Source organism: Chinchilla lanigera, unplaced genomic scaffold, assembly GCF_000276665.1.
Source record: "Chinchilla lanigera isolate Chin_1 unplaced genomic scaffold, ChiLan1.0 scaffold00031, whole genome shotgun sequence".
Classification (NCBI taxonomy): Eukaryota; Metazoa; Chordata; class Mammalia; order Rodentia; family Chinchillidae; genus Chinchilla; species Chinchilla lanigera.
The window spans coordinates 1,774,788-1,790,890 of record NW_004955432.1 but is presented as its reverse complement, the minus strand read 5'-3'; the positions used below and the strand labels follow the sequence as shown (position 1 = coordinate 1,790,890).

At 33.9% G+C, this 16,103-nt stretch overlaps 1 protein-coding gene across 7 annotated transcripts in view; it reads right to left on the bottom strand.

The window, feature by feature from the left end:
- The window catches only part of Agtpbp1 (ATP/GTP binding protein 1), a 187,408-nt gene that overhangs the window by 25,483 nt on the left and 145,822 nt on the right, over positions 1 to 16,103 (bottom strand). For all 7 annotated transcript variants that reach the window (XR_261503.2, XM_013516037.1, XM_005387929.2 and 4 more), the window contains 6 exons: positions 10,607 to 10,694; positions 7,523 to 7,667; positions 4,760 to 4,913; positions 3,443 to 3,623; positions 1,973 to 2,102; positions 696 to 827 (listed from right to left, as the gene is read on the bottom strand). Coding sequence is in view for 6 of the 7 variants with exons in the window: in XM_013516037.1 (XP_013371491.1) it covers positions 696 to 827; positions 1,973 to 2,102; positions 3,443 to 3,623; positions 4,760 to 4,913; positions 7,523 to 7,667; positions 10,607 to 10,694 (830 nt within the window). In the remaining variant the exon portion in view is untranslated. The remainder of the gene's footprint in view (positions 1 to 695; positions 828 to 1,972; positions 2,103 to 3,442; positions 3,624 to 4,759; positions 4,914 to 7,522; positions 7,668 to 10,606; positions 10,695 to 16,103) is intronic.

The following is a 16,103-nucleotide window of genomic DNA, read 5'->3' as shown; positions in this document are numbered from 1 at the left end:
TTCCCAACTACAACAATATTCAAAAATCTCTGGAACTAAATCTAAAAAAAAAGTCACACCTATGTAGAGACATTTTATGTCTTTAAGAATACTAAACTGAATAAGATGGTTAACATTCATACATAGTAACACTATACATTATTATATTTCACTCCAACATAATCTAGGTTCAGGGCTACTCTGTCCACAATCAAACAGTATGTATCCCAAACTGATTCTAGAATTCATAAATAAAAACTGACAAAAAGTCAAAAAAATCTACCCTACCAGATATTAATACTAATTATAAACACAGCACAATTAAAATTATATGTATGCACAGAGACAACAACAATAACGATTATAACGACTGACAGGTTCACAATATATACACACATACAATGAAGAAACGGGATGTAAAAGATGGCTTCATCAAACCCACAGAGAAAGGATGTAATAATGACTGGTAAATGGTGCTGAGAAGGCTGGTAACTAGGGGAAAAATAAGATTAGCTTTCCCTATCTCATATAAAGATAAATTCCAAGTACATGAAAAATTTAAACTTGAAAATCAAAACCTTACAATGAAAAATCTGAAACAAAAAGGGGAAGATGTCAACATTTACTGAACTTGAGTAGTTTGTAAATGTTAAATTATACTTTGTAGTTTTGTATGTTTCAAATTTAAAAGCTCAGGAACCATCTGCAATAGTTACCCTGTATCCCATATCTTCCACCACATCACAGGAAGTTGCATTCTCACTGGTATGCCACACTGTCTCCTTGACACTGCAGCCATACATAAACACATTCTTCTTTCGGGAGTGGCCATGGTAATCACAATAAACCTTGAAAAGATAATATGTGTCAAAAATTAAAGGCCTTCAAATGTATGTATTGCTAAGTGAAGGTAGTATCAAACCAATGAACAGTTAAGTTCTGCATTTCTTGGTCTTTTTATTGTAAAACAACTAGCACTTAAAAAGTAATAATATCTAGTTTAGAGTGGATCTACAATTAATTCTAGAATTACTAAATTCTTTGAGGTTTTACACCAAGCTGCATGTTCTACCCTTTCTTTTCTATCCACCACTCACTATTTAAAACACAATAAATTCAATTATAGTTAAAATCCATAGCCACCATCACCATGGGCTCAAAGACTTGTTAAAAACACTGACCTAATTTAAAAAAAATGAAAAGATTTCATGAAAAATTATTTAAAAGTTTTTAATTTAGTTTTTAAAAGCATCATTTTAAAAATAAAACAGGATAGATTCCAGCTCAATTTTATCCCTCCACAACATTTTCTTTTTTGAGGTGGGTCCTTGCTAGATTGCTCAGGCTGGCCTCAGACTCAGTCTGCTTCTGCCTCCCAGGTGGCTGAGGTTACAGGCATGTGCCGGTACAGTAGGCTCCACAAGGTTTTCCTATCTTCCCCCACAAAAAAAAGGAATAATTCAAGCACTAATATAACAAGAATACTACAAAAAAACACAAAAACTAGCAAGAACAGAATGAGAGTACTGTACATATGAAGTCCAGTACAGTCTCACACATGTCTGCCACATTTCCCACATGTGTACGGAGATTTCAGTTCCAGAGCTAAAAAAGAGAATTCAGAAAGAAGCTTCTACTAATTTGAAATCTGGAAGATACATACTGTTACCTTAATGTTGTTCAAACAGTGAATTTAAACATTACTAAAACTCATAACCAGGGGCTACCAATATGCATAAGCAAAATATCAAAGTAAAAGGCTTAAGAGAATTTTAAACAACCAACCTGATAAAATAAGATATGAATACACCATATTAATTTGACACCAACAATCATCACATAGGATATGACAATGAGAGACGTTTTTAAAAAATTGCATTTGAAATTATCAACACTACTTCTATAACCAGAAAATGATATACAAAATTATGAAATCATTAATCAATAAAACTTTTTTTAACTATCCAAAGTAAAAGCAAATATTGCCACTTACCAGAGGTAAACGTTTCACTGCAGCAAGGTACTGTAGCAACCCCTTAGCATGGTAAATTGTAGGATGCAAATCTGGATTTGGACTTTGCCACTGTCTGTTCAAATCCTCTCCACTTAAAGAACAGCGATGACTATACAAACATAAGCACAAAGGTAGAAAAACTGGCACCAATAAATTCTTATATACATTTATGATTTAATTTTGTGATCTTATTCTTGCAAGTATTTCAAATAGGTGTACATTGTGGGCTCAAGTGAATATATATTATACTTATCAAATATGTATTGAGCATTTGCTAGGTGTAAAACTTTCTGTCATATATATATATATATACACATACATACACACACACACACACACACACACACGTATATATATATCTGTGGTAAGCTTTCAAATTTACAGTCAAAATTTTCAAGCTATAGAATAAGGTAGTTCTTAATCCTGGGGTTTTTGTTCCATACTTTATAAAATTTAATGGTCACATTTTCCATTCTAACTAATCACTTGCTGTACAAACATTCTATACTGTTTGGACTACTTTGTAAAGTTGTATCTGAGTCATCCTCTAGAAAGACAGGTATATGAAAACTACATACACTATTTGTAAAAATACATTTCATTTATTCACTAAATATTAAAACCATCAAGCAAAACTTAACCAGAAAGTGCTAATAAAAATATAAATAGAATTCAAGCTGGTCAATATGTTTCTGAATTTTAAAAAAGATCATTTTAGTTTCAGAACCCTAACATATTAACTAAAATTTTAAAATTCTATTTTTAAAAAATTCAGGTATTGCATAAAATACAAAAAAAATTCATGCTGCATCTATCCTACAAGTAAAACATGGTATCTTTATCTTTGGAGATGTCCATGGCAGTGAGATTACATCCCATCTTTCAGAAGCACTCAGGGACTTGGCCAAATGGCCAGTTTAAGTTTACTTCATTAGCTATAAGCGACCTTGACTTGGAAAAGTGATTATCTTCCAGTATTTGCAGGTTAGAGAATTTCTTCTGTCAGAAACTATACCGCCTCTTATTAGGAAGAGGTTAGAAGATGGGCCCAACACTCCACATCTGTGGAAAGAGATCTCCCAAACTCTAAATTTTAAGCTTAAGCCAGTCTAAGCTCACACCTTTAATAAATAAAAAGAGAACGTAAGAGGCATGTGTTAATAACTGTTCTCATATCCTGACACCAACTTTTCTAAACAATTCAGGCAAGATCAACATTTTATGAAATCTTCTCATGGACACGGAATTCTTAAAATACCATACTGTAACTAGCATACACAATATATTTTCATTTAAAAGTTTATCTTAGATGAATTCATGAACAAAAATTTCTTCTAGGAAAATCACTGGATTTGCCTTCCGATTTAACCTGGATACTATTATTTCACCAAGTCTATATAGGACAACCACAGTAATCTACAATATTTTGGTAACTATTACTTAACTTACTTTCCATTGATGACACCATCTGGATTAAGCATAGGGACAATTTTAAATATATAGGACTCTCGTAAGCTCTGAGCAGTAGGGTTATTACTCATGAGATACTCCAATGTTCCTTTCATAACCCAACTTGCATTGGTTTCTCCAGGATGTACCCGAGCAGATAAGAAAACGTAAGGGCGATTTCCTAAAGTACACATAAAATCTCAAATTAAAATGAACAGCTACTAAAAGTTTGTATGACATTGCACTTGGGGCTTTAAAAATGTCTCTACTCAGTGTTTTCTGCTGTAAATTCACAGCGGAACTCAGTATGCATGTACTACGCACAGTACAAGGCTTGCACTACACTGTAAGAAGAAAACAAATACAAAAGCAATACAAACCATGTCCTGAAAGGAGCTTGAAATATGAACATAGAACAATAAACAGTGTTTGAGTACTGTCCTATTTATTTCTCAATGATTAATATGTAAAATTAGTTTTTTAATGTAAACTTGATTTTACAAAAAACACATAGTTGGGTAAATTTAAAATATAAAATTATTTTTAAGACATCATGAGTAAGGGCTGGGGATATAGTTCAGTGGCACAAGCCCCTGCCTGGCAAGCACAAGGTCTTGAGTTCAATTCCTGGTACCTGCCTCCCCTAAAATTATAAAACATCATAGGTAAAACAAAGAAAATATAATCTTATCCCTATTCTCACTATGATAAACACAGAGGGAAAAAATGTACTGTAGATCTGCTCAGAGATTTACCAAAACAATTTTTTCATTATGTTTAGGGATGTAAGTCTATAAAAAAATCATTCAACTCATTACTCATGTTTTTATATACAACAAGTTCCTATTTCCTAAAAAATGTATCTTCTTATCAATATCAGATACTGTGTACAACTGCATCTTTTTTCCATCACAACTATATATTGGTGGTAACTGAACAATATAAATGGCAGTGAAAAACAAACAGCTGTTCAGAGGTAGCTTTCAAAACATCTGATTGATTTCTGGTTGTTTTATTTCTAAATAAAACTGGCTGTCAATTTTCAAGTTACTGAATGTCACCTGAACTCTTAAAGCACTTTGCTGCATTCTCCTTGCACGTGACGTCTAAGGATAGGAACAAGAGAACAGCAGTACCCACAGACAGCTCCCTCTGTCTAGACAGGCCAGGCCCTGTGTCCAGGCCAAACAGCAACAGAACCAGACTAGAGCCCCATCTTTTGATGCCTAGTCTTAATATTACTTTCATTTTAAGACAGATTGAAAACAAAGGAAAATATGTGAAAATGATGGATAATTTGAGTGAAGGCAGACTTACTGAATTGACAGATATGTTCATAATAATTAGACTCTGGCATTGCCGTTATAGTCACCAAGGGACAGCTGTTTCCAGACAGGGTTTCACACAACACATCTTTTCGAAAATAGATTTGCTGAGGATTGTGTGCTGATTCCAATTTTTGAAGGTGCATCTTGATAAAAATGTAAAAGCAAAGTATAAAATCATTTTAAAACTCTCTATGAAATGCAGAGATAATGCATTGAGACCTACATATAACTAGAACTGAATCCAATTCTTAAACTGTTATCCAATAAAGTTCAAACACCAGTATTTGGGAAACCTGAGAAAGTTGATAAATACATTTACTATTAATTATGCAACATTATCAGCAGGGTCAAGAGCAGCAGTCTGTAATACCACTTTATTACTTCTGTAGTAAAAGATGTGAAAAGTCACCCTAAGTGGAATCTATTCTAACAGTGCTCACATTAGGTCACATCGTGTTATCAATCTGAGTTATGAAAAAGCTTTTGGGTTTTAAAGGCTCTTGAATTTAAATTCCTAACATAAATTTTAACTGACTATAGATCTGTAACAGCAATCTAAAATGTAAAGAATGAAAAGAAAAATAAAATGTAAAGAATGGAAATTATGTAGCACACATTTTTAAACTTCTTTTGATTTCAAAATTAATAGGACCTCATCCTAAAACATTTGAGCGACACTAACAGCAGAGAAAAAGGTTTAAAATATCATGATTCAATAGGTTAAATATATGTGTTTGAAAACACAAGTTTTAATGATTTTACTATATGGCTACACCAAATATATACTGCCCAATTCCTATTTTTGGACAGTTGGCTTTCGAGTTTTACCTGTGTTCCTATACACAATTGCTACTTGCGAGCTCACTATTTGCCAAAATACTGCAGGGCATTGGGTTTGTAGCAGTGAATAAATAAACCCCACCTGAGGAAAACACTGAGGGATCTGAGAGCAGATAATATGCAGAGGGATCCTAGCCAACTCTGAGCAGGGCGGGAAGAGAAGGTTACATTTAAACTATGACCCGAAGAATGAATGAAGAGGACAGAGACAAGTACTTCAGAGAGAAGAGAAGTAAACCCAGAGAGATCACAGAGAAGAGAGAACAAGGGCACTGGAAGAATTCCGAAAGACTCATTACAGCTAGACAGAAAGGGCAAAGGTGCGCAACAGAGAACCTAACAGAACCTTGTAAACAGGACACTGCTGAAGCATGATACACGTACTGCAACTGCAGTACTGAGTACACATGGGGTCACCTTTCTGTAAAAAGTTTAACAGGCATATACTTGACTCAGAATTAGAAAAAAAAATCTATCACTGTACATTAAGACTGTAATTCCTGTGGGCCACGGTGGTGCACACCTATAATCCCAGACTCAGAAGGCTGAAGCATGAGGATCTCTGTGAGTTCAAGGCCAGTCTGCACTACATAATGAGACCTTGTCTCAAAAAACCAAAAAGACAAAAAAAAAACCCTGTAATTCCTTGGATATTAATTTAGCATGAGGACTGTTTTCAAGTATGAACTATTCTAAAGTCTATTTAAAAATAAGTATCAAATAATAGTTCAGCTTGTGGATATGGCAAAAAGATGTGAAAAATAAATGAGCCATGGTAAGGATTTTAGACTTCATAAAAAGGGCATGAGAAATCACTGAACAGTTTTAAATAGGGGATTTGAGAATGGCCATAAAGTGCCCTCTGCCACCATGCAGAAAAAAGACCAATGAGGGAGAAAGGGGGAAAAGTAAACCTCAGGACATCAGTTAGAAAGAGGCTGGCAGAAGTCTAGCTCAGAAATGATAATGGCTGGCAAAGGCCATCGTGCTGGGATTGGAAGAAAGAGTACTCAAAATACACTAAGAAGGTTAATAAAGAACAATAATATACAATCAGGTAAATGAAAATGTCCCTAAGTTACATTTTATATACATTCATAATTATTTTCCCAAGATACATTACCCAAAATGGAACTACTGAGTCATTAAGTATATATTCTGGTGCCACAGTACTTGGCACACCAAGATTCCTTAACATTATACTTTACTGCAAGTTGTCATCTTCATTAAAGTACACCAAGGCTCATTTAGATTTCTCAGCACAATATCTCTCCTGCTCTATAGACCACATTTTTTTTTCTTTTCCTCTTCTCTAACAGTTTAGAAGCTTGTTTTGAATTATATTGCTCCAATTTCTTTCTTCCTAAACTGATCATACATTCCTGATCTTGGGCTACCAGGAAAACTTCTATTCTGGCAATAAATCTACCACAGCTGGTCATTTACTTGATTTAGTTTTGTTTTACAATGCAAATATTAAAAAATCTTAGAACCATTCATACCCCATACTGTAAGAAACGGAGCAACAATTCCACAATGAAACAGTTGCCCACAAAATATTTTTCCAAATTACATCCACTTTTTCCACTATTATATTTTCTATGGCAGTCAATGCTTCTAATTAAAAACAAGTAGAAATCTCACCTACTTTAAAATCTGTAAATCATGGAATCTTAAAGAACTGTCAATTTCTACCAAGATGGAGAGAAAAATCATGTCAAATTTCCTTCATATTTGTTTCAATAAAGGCTGCATTCCAATCTTCTGCCCTTTAATGGTTCCAGTAAACACTGTTTCTGAAACCTCCAACACTAACCCCTTCCCCTAAGACATTTAATTAAGTTTTCTTCAATCACCTGACACAAGCAAAATTCACAATAAGTCACAGTACAATTTAATTTGGAGTTCTCACCTGTAAAGTTGAATATGTATATGGATAATGATAAGCAAAGTAGCAAACATCATCTTTATGTGGAAAATTGACAGTGAAAGTAATTGTATAGTACGATTTTCCCTTTTGTCCACCTGCAGCAACTGAGCTTCTTGAGAAGTGATTTCTGCAAATGAAAAGCATAAAACATGTGTATTTCATCCATTGCCATGCAACCAGCAAGACACAAATGTGAAATACCCCATATAAAAAGTAATTCAAAGCCTTTAACAACTAAGTGACAAGTAGAAAGAGAAAATGGAAGCTTACAAATTTAAAAACTTCTTGATGGACCTAACAACAAAGATCAGATGTGACTGATTATCAAGAAGTTGGGTAGATCTTAGCTCACAAGCCATTTTGATATGAAATAGTTGATGGATCTGTGTTTTGTTCTGACGATCTTTTGGTTCACTGGTGCTGGAAATAATCACTTTTATACTTAAAAACCTGCAATGTGTGATTTACAGCTGTGATTCTAATTCAAACAAGTCAATTATACAGCAACATTTGAGGAACTAGGGAAGCTTAAACCTTGACTGGATACTTCATACTAAGGAATTTTCTTAACTTTTCTGAGATATGACAGTAACATTGTGGTTAGATTGTCTTAGAAGTTCTTTGACTTTTAGGTACATAGTCAAGTATTTTTTGACAAAATACTGTATTTAGAAATTGCTCTAAAACTTCAGTGCGGAAGTAGGGGTGAAAAAAGAGCTAAAACAGAACTCCCTATGTGTTGATAATTGCTGAAACTGCCTAATAATGCACCATTATCCTATTCTCCACATTTATAAATGTTTTCAGATCTGCATAATAAAAGGTTTTTAATAACTTACTTTTAAAGACTTTAAGTACTGCTGACATTGCATTTAAAGATGCTCTATCAATTTAATTTCTAAAATTCAAAATCCTCTCCAAAAAATGGGGCTTATAGGTTATTTATTCATGAACTAATACTGAAGATCTTTTTCCAATTAGTATATCCTGTATTAATTTAGGCACTGTATCCTGACTAGATATCCAAGGATTTAAGGATATGCAAAACAAGTTCAAGAACTAGCCCCAGGAGAAAGGGGTAGCACATGCAATAATCCCAGCACTATGGGAGGCTAAGACAGGAGGATCACAAGCTGGAGCCCAACCTGGGCTACTTTGCAAAACCTGCCCCCAAGGGGAAAAAAAAATCCTGGGGACATAGCTCAGTGCAAAAGTCTTAGGTTCAATCACTAGTACTGCCAATGAATGAACGAATGAGTGAATTAGTCTACTCTCTGCCAACTTTTTCCCCCCAAAAGTGTAACATCTAATTAGGAAGGTACTCATACCACCACATAGTAGCTATATGCCAGTTCACATACTATCCAGTAGAATACACATTACTTCATATACTGGTGAAAGGTAATTTTATTCTATCTTATAGGCAACATTAGAGGCCATAGCTAGTGTGAAAAATTAAGACACAATGCAAAAGTAGACTTTAATTCTCACTATCTGAACTTTGGCCTTCATGAAAGCAACTAGAACAGTGCCTGCTACATAAAAAATGGTTAATAAATGTTTGTTGAATTGAACTAAACCCCAATTCTAGACCTGGAAGTAACCAAGAAAAAAAACCAAAACTTTAAACAAAAAAACCTTGTCACCATTCTTATATAAACTACAACTTGTACTATGACCATTCATTTTGTAATGTGAAAAGTATTCACTGATTGATTTCTATTGTGTAGAAGCATAGAACAAAATACTTCTTTAAAAATATTATTTCATCCTTTAATAGTCTAAATAATGGGGCTGGGGATTTAGCTCAGCGGCAAAAAGCGCCTGCCTGGCAAGCGCAAGGTCATGAGTTCGGTTCCCGGTACCGGAGAAACACCAAAAAAAAAAAAAAAAAAAAAAATAGTCTAAATAATTCTGCCAAAATCTGATCAAGCACTACCTAGATCATCACTGCCTCACTCTAACTTTATAAGAAAGATAACAGAATATTTTTATATCTGTCTACTATTAAAAGAAATGAGATGCATTCAACTGCAGATGAATTAAGTATCACCTTTATTCCTTTACCTCATTTATTTGCTACTTATTTTGTTAATAAAAATAGGGAAGAAATCTACTGAGATAAAGTCCGAGAAACATCTTCATTCCCAGAAAGCAACAGCACCCAAAGATTTTTCCAAAGCCACGTTATAAACTATTGAAACAGTTTAATTTTATAAGTCATCTCTGTCTAACTGGCAAAGCTGAAAAAGAGGAGATATTAGTGCTAATTAAGCACAATGTTAAAGGTCAAAACCTACTACAGAGAAACTTCCAGCTGGAGAATAACAACAGAGAGTGAGGTGGGAGGCCAACTGAATCAAACCATGGAAGTTACCTGAAAACAAAGTGCATGCAGAAATAGAGTAAAAATGGAAAACAAGGGATATGAGAATCCTAGGGTATTTACAAGTGCAGCTGAAGAATACTACAATTATCCAACAAAAAATAACTCCTGTTTTCTTTTTTTCTCTTAGCTATTTTCAGATCTAGAATTAGGATCCAGTTCAATTCAACAAGCACTTATTTCATTCAACAAGCACTTACTAATGAACTGTGTAAATTGATGCAATGTAACTACGGAACACATCTCTAGTTGAAATAATTTGGAAATTAAAATGAGGCAAATATTTATATGCTAATACAAACAAGAAGTGCAAAGAATTATATTTGATACTATAAGAACAAAAAACTCATTGCAAACTATTACCTGTAATTATTAATTTCAGTTTTCACTGAATGAAGTCTCTAGAGTTTTAAATCTTTTTAAAAAGCTAAGGACACATAACTAAGTGGTAAAAACAAAGTTTGGATCTCAGTCTGTCTGTCTACAATACACATTTTATTTCCACTGTCTACACATCCGATATACAGATCTCAAATTCCAAAGGACTCTTCAGAATTACTACCACATATCATTATGATACAAAGAATGCAATAATAATTCTACTTTTTACCTTTACAGTGAAACTGAAGCTAATATCCTCCTTTTGTATGCTGGTATGCCATTATTCCTAGAATACTTACTTATAGTAACAAATGTCAGTTCCCATTCGAATCCACCATGGTCTGGCATTTAATGCTTCCTGAACTGAATACATAAGTGGTTGCATACCTTTGAGAGATAGAGAGAAGGGAAATGTTTTTCTTTTCAGATTTTTTGAGTTAAAAATTAATCTTGCCTTTGTAGAAAGCACCAAAGTTCACGAAAGCTAAAGTAACCTACATTTTGTTAGTATACATTAAAGAAATGAGAAATTTCTAAAAACCTATTTTCAGATCTAGAATAAATAATGTAAGCCAGGTATGGTAGTGCACACTTGTGCATAATCCCAGCACTCTGGGAGGCTGAGGCTGAAGGATTAAATTTCAAGTCATCGTGGGCAGTTTAGCGAAGAGCTTGGGGGTGTAGCTCAGTCTGAAGGCCCTGGATTCAGCCCCCAATACCAGCAAAATAATAATTATTATAATGATAGTATACTTTTATTTTTACTTTAAATGAGGATTATAACTTTAGAATGAAAAGCCATTAAATTTTTTCCATTGAATTTTACAAATGAGATCAATTAATCACAGCATATTCCTTGTAAAACGTAACTTATTACCCCTCTCCATAAAAATAGCTGTTTACAGTGAAAGGAGAAAGAACATTGCAAAATTACATTAAGTACTACATGGTTTATTTTCTTAGTTATTAAAAAATGCTTTCCACATGCACTTTAAGATAACTGTATTTAACTTCCTAATATAATGTACTAGGTTTTCAACTGGAACTGAATTAAATTCATGTGTTAATTTAGAAAGCCTGACAACTTTTACTGAGATCTAAATTGACTTTCTTTAAATTCTAATTCAAGAATATTTTATTTCCATAGATTTTTGATGTCTGATTGTTTTAACAATAAAGAACTCCTCATTTTGTTGTATTTATCTTATGTTTTCAATATCCAATGAACACTAATTTTATTCATTTTTAGTAGTCTCCTGGATTTTCTAGGCATATAATCCTATCCTGTAGAATTTTAAATAACGTATCTCCTAAGAGAATATTTATTTCACTGCACTTAAAGAAATCAAGTAACATCAAAAAATTATGAGAAACTGTGATTAAAAACAATTCTACTTTATTATTTTAATCAAAATGTGTTGCCATTCAATGTTTGCCATTTTTGTGAATCAATTTTATCACGTATAATACAAACGGCTAACAATGAAAATTCTCTATGTGCCAGACACTACTACATGTATTAAAATAGTCATTAAATCTGCCAACCACCCTAGTGGCTAGTACTATTATTATTCCCGTGTCTTAAGCAGTTTCACCAAAATTCTTGATTTGAAAAAAATCTTAATTAAGCAATGTTGCTTTTCAACTTTTATAATCTGCTTATAAAGACAGAAAGTTACCTTCATCATGTTCATGAAACATTTTAACAGTTATATGTTACTGAGAAATTTATTGAACATTTAAGCTGATATTCTATAAATTTCAGTGACCCAAATCAATAAAAAGCTGAATAAAAAACAGGTCCTTGGAAATTATGTAATATTCTTAAGACAGAATAATACAAAACAAAAACTGAGCTAGGCGTGGTGCTGCATGCCTATAATCCCAGTACTACGGGAGGCAGAAGCAGAAGGAACGCAAGTTCAAGCCAACTTGGACAACTTACGCTTTTAGAGAGACCTTGCCACAAAAACCAAAACCAAAACCAAATGGGATGTACTTCACTACTAAGGCTCTGGTTCAGTTCTCAGTACCTTGCAAAACACAAACAACATCCAAAGAGGAAACTTTAAACTGATGATCGAGGTTATCTAGAACTGTGTTATCCAATATGGTAGCCACCAGCCACATGTGGCTATTTAAACTAATTCAACTTAAATATTGTAAAAATTCAGTTCTTCAGTGGAGCTAGGATCATCTCTACTGCTTAATAGCTCCATGTGGGTAGTGGTCAGCATATTATACACTGGAGATATACAGCATTTTCCTTCCAGCAGAAAGTTCAGCTAGACAGCTCTTACTTAGCAGTATACAGCAGAACACTTCACACTTATGAGACATAGCTAAACCAGCATTAGGTTGAAAATTCAATTATTTTTATTATTTAAAAATACAGCAAGACTGAAAATAAGTACTCAAATTAAGACGGAAATAAAATAAAGGGAAGTAAGAGAATTAATAAAAACAAATCATGAAAACAATCAGATAGAAATAAAATACAGAAATACCAAAAGTGATTAGGAAAAAACAAATTCTAAACAAGCTATGACTGCTGAATGGAAAATTAAAAATGCATTTAGGAGTCCCTATATTGAGATGATATTCCAGCTGAATTATATTTATCCTTTAAAAAATAGATTGTGCTCTTAAATTTATTCTAAAAGCCAAACAGTACACTCCTAGGGGGGAAAAAACAGTTCAAACAGATTCCTTCATGTACTTCATCAAATACTCCAATTCATGAAATCTGATACTGTTTCACATTTGAAGTGGGACTTTTTCTTTTCTTTTGTCACCTTATCCTTTCATGGGAGAAAGCCCACTGGGCTTTTTCCTCCCATATCCCTAGTACTTTTCAGTCTCTTAACCACACTATATCGTATCACTTCTAACAATCTGTTGCACTTATTTTAAGCATAATTTCAGAATCCCACTAACTTCCAATTCTAGTTTGGGTGAGCTGTCCCCTTTCATCATCTTATTTCTTTCCACTGGACCAGTGGGTCAATTCCATTTCTTACACCTCACACTTCTTCATTAAATTTCACTCTCAAGACAGCAGTTACAGTACATCCTCAAACATGTTCTCAAAAACGAGATCCTAGGCAGTGATGGTGAACCTTTTAGAGCTTTTAAATATAACAAACAGCTGGCTGCAGCACACGTGCCATAGGTTCACCACCTCAGTGAGCGAATCCAAAACTCAAGCTTGTTGACTATATCACTCAAATTTCCTTGCTTGCTTGTTTTGTCTTGATATGTCAACTGCTGAAAAGGATATTTTAGATTTCCATAGCGACTCATAAGGTTCTATTTCTTGGAGCTTTTGCTCTACTTCTGCAGGTGCCAATTACAACTGAATAGTACAAAGGTTTATAACATCTTCAAGGATTACAGTATATAAATACAAAATATTTGTCTTTAACCTATTCAGTATTTTTTACCTGCAATTTTTCTTTGACATTAATACTACTTTTCAAAACACCACTTTGAAACATTACCACTTTATTTGCATTTGCCTGCTTCATCTTTGCCCAATAGTTCATTTTCGATCTTTTGTTGTTATTGAACAGATACATACAGCACAAACTGAAATGTGTAACTCTCAACACCTGACTTTGAGAAGGTTCAGTTCATTTCAGTTCATTCACAGTTAGTAGTGACCCACACACATTTCATTTCCTTTCTACTACTTATCAGATGCTTTTCTTTTTCTGTAACGTCTTGTTTTTACTGGTTCAGCTGTGTTTTCCTACACATCATTTTCTTTTTAATATGAGCCATTCTGGCCCTTGATTCAGGCACACATCCTATCCTTTCATACCTGTGCACTGATGTTTTTCTGAGACTCATCAAAGTGAATAAGACACCACACCACAACACATTTCACTTCTCCCATACCAGCCTCTTTAAAACAATGTTTTCAGTTAATACCTTTTATAAATTCTGTGTCTTGGATCTTTAGCTCTTTCTATTCACTGATTTTCCTCAGAGGGTTCAGGCAGCATATGTCCTCAATTCTTATATATACCAAGATGTTCTTTGTTGGCAGTGATGGACAAGTGAAAGATTTTACAAAAGATATCTGGCTGTCTTCTAGCTTCTTAAGTGCCACAAATGAAAGGTCCAATACTAGTCTAATTTCTTCATATGCAGAACAACATAGGGATTAAGAGTATGCGATCTGTAACTAGATTACCCAGGTGTGAATTGCAGCTTCTAAACATACCATATGAGTGATCTTGGACAGATTACTAAGCCCTCTATGTCCCTGTTATCTCTTTTGTAAAATGAAGGTAACAATCTCATCGGGTCATTTGTTATGTAAGTTAACAATATCACAGGTGTTAGCATTTAGAACAAGGCCTGGAACCTGGCAAACACTCAATGAATATTAGCTGCTGCTGTCATTATCATTTTTCCTTTTAAACATGCCATTCTTTTAAAGTGAAAGTGTTAAGATTTTCTCTTAATATTTGAAACTCAGCAATTTCACTGACACATATAAAACACACCTGACTTCCTTATCTCTAAATGAGACTCAAAGTCAGGCATGGTGGTGCACACTTGCAATCCCAAATTTGGGAAGCTGAGGCAGGCGTATCACCGTGAGTTTGAGACCAAACTGGGCTACAAGGTGAGTTCAAGGACATCCTGAACGGCATAGCAAGACCCCGTCTCAAAAAAGACAAATAAATAGATAGATAGATAGATAGACAGATAGGACTCAATGAACTATTTTTACTTTAATCTGCAGTTTGGACTGCCAAAAGACACAACAAAAGTCATTAAACAGCTAACTATAATAAGGCTATAAAAAATTTCAGGGTGAGGTCAAAGATACTTTAGATGTATTTGAAGTATTCTAATTTTTAAAAAGACAGTGTGGTCTTATTTTACTTTTTACATGATAATATTAAATTCTGGTGAAGGGAACGCTTTGGAAGTTCTGACTATAATAAAAAGTATCTGGACAAAACATTGCCCCAGCAAGAATTAAAAAGTGAGGAAAATCAGTCAACAGACTAGAATCTGCTTAATCTGATATAAAAAGGCTTTATTTGAGTAACTGATTTACTTATCTGCCAAAGGATAAGCCTTTATATGCATAAAATATGCTAAAACTGTTAATTTTGTCACTTGACTATAAACCATTAAATGTCCACAGGACCATCCAATGTCATTGGCCTCTAGTAATACCCAAGTAAAGGGGATAAGGTTTTATGAAGGACATGGCCAACATTAAGTACCAATATAAAGAAAGTCAACATGCTTTAGGCCCTGATCATTAACGTACTATGAATCACAGACTCTTAAAATTTTGGTGTTGAAGTTAACACCTTTATTTAACAAATGAGTGGGACAAGAAAAGTTTAACTGGAGAACAACTAAATCTGATGCATCTAACACAAGCTGCATATGGTATTTGGACTCCCTGGTTCTACAAAGAGAAAAGCACAAGCTTGTAACGTGACTAGTATTACAAAAGAGATTTATACTGATAAAGGAAAGACAGGATTCTTGGACCAGAAGGTAGTCTTCCCATATATCCTCCCCAACAAGACATAGATTAAAAAAACCACCTGACCCAGGCCTCAAGCACTACCAGTAGGCACAGTGTAACAGACTTTAAATTACCTATAAGCAAATAAATGATCAAAGATAAAGTAACCAAATGAAAACATTAAAGTAGGGGTTAAAATCCTTAAATCAACTTATCCTTAAATCAGTTTAAAATCCTTAAACTAATCAATCCTCAAATCTTTAAATCAATGCAGTAGTTAAAATCCTTAAATC